This window comes from Cyprinodon variegatus, unplaced genomic scaffold, assembly GCF_000732505.1.
Source record: "Cyprinodon variegatus isolate N-32 unplaced genomic scaffold, C_variegatus-1.0 Scaffold27, whole genome shotgun sequence".
NCBI lineage: Eukaryota > Metazoa > Chordata > Actinopteri > Cyprinodontiformes > Cyprinodontidae > Cyprinodon > Cyprinodon variegatus.
The window spans coordinates 2,265,267-2,271,259 of NW_015150480.1; the positions used below are offsets into that span (position 1 = coordinate 2,265,267).

The window sequence follows — 5,993 nt, forward strand, 5'->3', positions numbered from 1 at the left end:
GAATAAATTATGTTTTTGTTTTTTTCTAAAACACCACCCTAAACAACTAACAACAAAAAATAATACATAGAAATTCAAAATCTAATAAATATTTCTTATATATGTTGTGGGTCGAAGTTAACAATGGCATTGGATCAAATAAAATGGTTGGATGTGTGGAAACTTCCTGTGCCTGAAGATTTTTATTTGCTGCTGAGCCAGTTTATCTGCCAGGCCTTCCACTAACGTGGCACTCTTTAACTTGAAGTTAAACACAAACGCGTCCCTGTGTCACAGCCATGAGGCGGGGTATCAATAATCACGCTACTCTTTGACGTAACAGCGCGTACGAGGGTACGTTCACGTACCCTGGGAAATAAGGCTTTCACTTTTGGATGATCAAAATCCGTATTGCACTTCAAAATTAAAGCTTAAAGTGGACTCAAACAAATAATAAACCATTTTTGTTTCAGTCATAATTGAAATAATTTATTTTACTATTAAACTAGTTAGTATTTAAGTATTTTTACGGTAATATGCTGTCTTAATTATATAATTTTTGCAGTTTCATTCTTTTATTCTGAAGACATGCATCCTGTAAATTGTCTACTAATGGGTTACTTTATTCTCCTCCACGTTTACCAGGAAGTAAAGACTTTATGTCTCAAATAAATCCTTTTTTCAAATGAGCAGACTGATAAACGCCTCATTTTACGTCTCCGTTGACCAGATTCACGAAAATACTTTACCTGCAGCAACATTTCGCCGCATTTATACTGAAACACTCAGTAAGTAGCCTATTTTACAAGCAGATTTAACAATGTTTTGGAAAATAGTTCAATATTTGGCAGATTAAGTTAACATTTGAATGCTTAAGCTGTTTAGGGTTTGATCTTTCAGCCTTTTGTTTATCTTTGTTCAATTTCGAAGTAGATCTTCGGTATAAACTGTAAGAGTAACTGCTAATGCAAATTAATAAACATATTTTTTAATCGATTTTAGTTTTATTTTTTCAGTTTGATGAAGAAAATTATACAAAAAAGAAAAAGGGAAACTGTTGGATGCATTATTTGTGAGCAAATGAATAAACTGATAATAACAAAATAAGAGATGTACTAATAATATGCAGTTTTTGTTGGGTGAATAAGATAAACAGGTAAGCAGCCTATTTTACAAGCAGATTTAACAATGTTTTGGAATATAGTTCAATATTTGGCAGATTAAGTTAACATTTGAATGCTAAAGCAGTATATGGTTTGATCTGTCAGCCTTTTGTTTATCTTTGTTCAGTTTGGAAGTCGATCTTCGGTATGAACTGTAAGAGTAACTGCTAATGCAAATAAATAAATATCTTTTTTAAATGATTTTAGTTTTATTTTTTTCAGTTTCCTGAAGAAAATGATACAAAAAAGAAAAAAGGAAACTGATGGATGCATTATTTGTGAGCAAATGAATAAATGGATAATTACAAAATAAGAGATTTACTAATGAAATGTATTTTTTGATCAGGGAATAAGATAATCAGGCTCCCTTTTTTATAATACAATACCTACTGCTGACGTATTGCTTTGTATAGTTTACTGCTGTGTCCTGCAGTTGGACAGGTTCTTGACGTGGAACAATACAGGTGTGTCCCACTGCTATTTAACTCCTATTAAAGGGGTGTGTTTAGAAGAAAAGACAGATTGTAATCTTTGACATCCATCTACTGAGTGACCTTGATTACCTTTTGGTAGGTTGCAGGCCCTCAGGATGCCGGAGAAGGTGCTGGTCACAGGTGGAGCTGGTTACATAGGGAGTCACTGTGTGGTGGAACTGATCGAAGCGGGATACCAGCCGGTGGTGGTGGATAACTACAGCAATGCTGTCCGAGGTGAGCTCCACTTCTTTTAGGGAATATTGAAAACATTTCAGTGATCTAAGGTCTGTTGTCTTTGTGTGTTGATGGAGGAGAGGGGAATGTGGCAGAGAGCATCCGAAGGATAGAGAAGATCCTTAAAACCAGCATTGAATTTCATGAGCTAGACCTTCTGGATCGACCTGCACTGGAAGAGCTCTTCAAAAAGGTCGGAAGTTTGTCAGTGATGAAACTCAGAGGATTAGTTTACAGAAGACATGTCAGGATCTGTATAATTGGCAAGGATTTTTTTATTTGTTTTTTTAAAGCTGAGGGATATTTGATTGCATTACTATTGCTACAAATTGCATAAAAGATCATGATTACGACTAAACTACAATTTTTGGTCAGTATAGTTTATTAACACTCTGACATTCTAAAGTGTTTCCATTAATATAAGCAGATCATTAAAGCCCAACAAATGAATATTATATGCTGGGGAAGATTCTCAGTCATCGAGGTCATAGTCATTCCAAAAAAGCAAAAATAAAACGCCCCCTGGACTTGTTTTCCAAGATTGAAGATGTCTCTCTCCCATCAATTTATTTTTATTTTTATTGAATTGAATATTTTGAACTGACAAAGCTTTCTGGATGGGAAGCAAAACCTCTTCAAGCCTGAATATTATAATTTTCCCAGGCTCTACATCTAAGCTCTCTCTTGTCAGAGATTTGGGAGTCAAGCTGAACTTTAATAAGCATGATTATTGTAATAACTTCCATACAAATGATATATTTTACATATATACATTTATTTTATAATAGTTGCTACAATCACTCAACTGCATTTGCTTAAAATTAAAATCTAAAATGAAAAGATTCCATCAGTAAAAGTGCTATAAATTCCAAGTATCTGCTTGAAATATTTAGATGATGTTCTTATTTGGATGTTTGATTCTTAACTGTAAGTGTGAATCCTGTGTACAGCACTCCTTCAGTGCTGTGATGCACTTTGCTGGACTGAAAGCAGTCGGGGAGTCGGTGGAACAGCCGCTGCGTTACTACAGAGTCAACCTCACGGCTTCCATGAACCTGCTCGAGGTTGGTTTCATCTTTTGTCATTTCATGTCACACAGCCAGCCTCCTTTCACCCTGCAACCTTCTTCATCCTGCTCTACTCGCAACATCATTTGCACTAATCCTCACCTTTGTTTGCCGAGTGCACGACATCTGCTATTCTATGCTCAGCTCCTTGCAAAGCTATTCTTACCCCTGCACTTATCCAAACGTTGTCAACACAAAGCCGTGCATTGTAAAAGACTCAGAATGTAGGGCCCAGACTTCGAGGCGGGAGAGATAGTGGGATAGTTCAAAAAGTTTAATAAAAATAAACAGAACAGAAGTGAACTGTTAGCAGCTGCGGGGGGAGGCAGGCACCATCCATCACTGGCATTCTGGTTTGGGAAAAACACAGGTAAGTGACCACGATAATTTGACAGAAGATGATTATTAATGTGAGTCACTTACCTGGTTTGAGCACTTCAGTCCATCCTCTTAGAGTAAGGCAGGATCCACCCAATGTAATGCCAAAGAGATGCAGCGGGAGCCGCCCAGCAACAGCAGCAGCCTGACCCCGAAATTCCACATCCTCCGCCTCCGCTCCACCTCCCTGCGCTCCAGACTGCCTGTGCAAAGCAAAGCCTACAGCCTCTGCTTTTCCTCCCGTCTTGCTCAGCTCAGACTTCCTCGGAGCTCGAGGAAAGCATGCGCGATATTACTGTTAAATTCATAGGAGCAAAACATGTGGAAACGAACAATGAATTTAATATGACATATTAAAGAAATCCCCATCAGCATCCAGCATATGTTCAATTTCTGCCCAAATATTTTCTTTTTGTGGTGGATTTTTGTAACAGGGATAACTAGGATCATACAAAACTGTTTTTTTTTTAATGAACTATGTCTGTTCTCTATTTCCAAACTCAGCATGTCTTCATCCATGCCTGCAATAAGGGATTTCTTTTAACTGGATTTGATTATACGTTTAAGCCTCTGGGTATAAAATAAATATTTTGATTTAGATGAGAAATTTGCTTCCTGGTATGTTGAAGTACCAATAGTTTGCATCCAATCATTTAATTAAACGGCCTTAGTTTTGGGGAATTTATAAGGATTATGCTCTAATTTATAGTTGCCAATCCATCGTTATTATATTTTTATTTGACAAACCGGATCTTGACCTGGCCAGACCAGGTCCTTTGCCGCATGTCTCTCAATGTCTCTCATATCCCGTCTCCTGTAAGCCTACTGTCGAAAATACAAGCCACTAGAGCCGCACACCCCCAAAAAAAACGTTAAAAGAAGGACTACAAAAGATTAGAAAGCAGGAAAGCAGGGATCATAGTAAAGTGTTTATTAATGTAGATTTACAAAGCTGAATGCTTTTCTTTCCAAAAAAAATTTCAGCAGTAATTAAAAATTAAGCAGTTTCTGCAAAGGACAAGTTTAGGTTGGACTCATTGTGAATAAAATTCACATTTATGCAATTATCACAACAAGAGATTATTGACATTTTGGTTTGGAATATAAAATAAAAGCGTTTTCGCATATCTGCTAAGTCAGCCTTTCTGCTCATTCGCTGTTTATGTGCTTTTGTACCAGCCTGCTAACTGTAAGCATGTGCCATTTTTCTTTTTCTGTGCATCATCATGTGCCTCAGGTGATGCAGGCTCACAACGTGAACAATCTGGTCTTCAGCAGCTCTGCCACAGTCTATGGTGACCCCCAGCACCTCCCCATAGATGAGCTGCACCCTGTTGGAACGTGCACCAATCCCTACGGCAAGACCAAGTACTTCATCGAAGAGATGATCAAAGATCACTGTAAAGCTGAAAAGGTAGTCGTGGGTTGAAAGCCTTTCAGAAAAAGAGCAGGTTGCTCCTCACAGGATGTTTGAATGTTGCTGCTATGTGTGCAGGGATGGAATGCTGTGCTTCTGCGTTATTTCAACCCCATCGGAGCTCATTCCTCAGGTGTGATTGGAGAGGACCCCCAGGGCATCCCCAACAACTTGATGCCTTATGTTGCTCAGGTAAATGCAAAACAACTAGCTCTTTGGGTTGAATTCAATCATCTCATCTTACTGATATATATATATATATATATATATATATATACATATTTGGTTTGTTTTTTTTATCCATGTAGGTAGCAGTTGGGAGGAGACCATTTCTCAGTGTATTTGGAAATGACTACGATACAGTCGATGGGACCGGTAAAGTATATATCTATTAGGCATTTATAATTAAGTATTCAGAATCATGCAACTTTTCCTTCATCTTTTGTAGGTGTTCGGGATTATATCCATGTTGTAGATCTGGCAAAGGGACATATAGCAGCTTTGAAAAAGCTAAAGGATAACTTTGGATGCAAGGTGATTTTCAGAATTATTTATTTTCTCATCTTATATAGTTTATTTTTCCAGTATCTGTGTTTAACATGTTTTCTCCTTTATTGTTTAGGCATACAATCTTGGAACAGGAAGAGGCTACTCTGTTCTCCAGATGGTTAAAGCAATGGAGAAAGCTTCAGGAAAAGAGGTTAGTTATAAAACTGCTTCTTCTCTCTCTAAAAACAGAATAATGCTTTTTTCTATCATGTTTTGAATGATTTAACATACAGTATGTTATCCAATAAGTAGTAGAGAAATATGTCCTCTGTGTCTCTTTTATTTCTTTTAGAATAAATGGCATAATTTCTTCCTTCATTTATTGATGTTATTGCTTTTTCTGTTGTAGATAAATTACAAGATTGCACCTCGTCGTGAAGGTGATATAGCGTCCTGCTATGCTGACCCCAGCCTAGCTGAGAAAGAGCTTGGCTGGAAGGCTGCATTTGACTTGGAAAGGATGTGTAAGTGGAGCGCCCATCAGTCTCATTATGACATCTCTTTATAGCGTTATGCAATATTGGTTTATTTGTTGTTTTGCAAAAGAATCATTGAAGCTGTGTTAGTTCGTCACGCTAAAGCCTCAACTTTCAACATATTTTATTTGGGATTTGATGAGAATAAAATGTGTATGTGTATATATGTGTGTGTGTGTGTGTGTGTGTGTATATATATATATATATATATGTGTATATGTGTGTGTGTATATATATATATATATATATGTGTA

The 5,993-nt window shown here is 37.0% G+C and overlaps 1 protein-coding gene across 3 annotated transcripts in view; it reads left to right on the forward strand.

Moving 5' to 3' along the window:
* The first annotated feature begins 615 nt into the window (after positions 1–615).
* The window catches only part of gale (UDP-galactose-4-epimerase), a 6,321-nt gene continuing 943 nt past the window's right edge, over positions 616–5,993 (forward strand). Inside the window, exons 1-10 of one of the 3 annotated variants that reach the window (XM_015396468.1) lie at positions 616–767; positions 1,716–1,852; positions 1,924–2,045; positions 2,803–2,916; positions 4,535–4,711; positions 4,793–4,906; positions 5,023–5,089; positions 5,163–5,248; positions 5,337–5,414; positions 5,613–5,727. In XM_015396468.1, the coding sequence (XP_015251954.1) occupies positions 1,732–1,852; positions 1,924–2,045; positions 2,803–2,916; positions 4,535–4,711; positions 4,793–4,906; positions 5,023–5,089; positions 5,163–5,248; positions 5,337–5,414; positions 5,613–5,727 (994 nt within the window). In that variant the 5' untranslated portion in view covers positions 616–767; positions 1,716–1,731. The remainder of the gene's footprint in view (positions 768–1,715; positions 1,853–1,923; positions 2,046–2,802; positions 2,917–4,534; positions 4,712–4,792; positions 4,907–5,022; positions 5,090–5,162; positions 5,249–5,336; positions 5,415–5,612; positions 5,728–5,993) is intronic. The other 2 variants (XM_015396476.1, XM_015396483.1) reach the window with 2 other exon arrangements.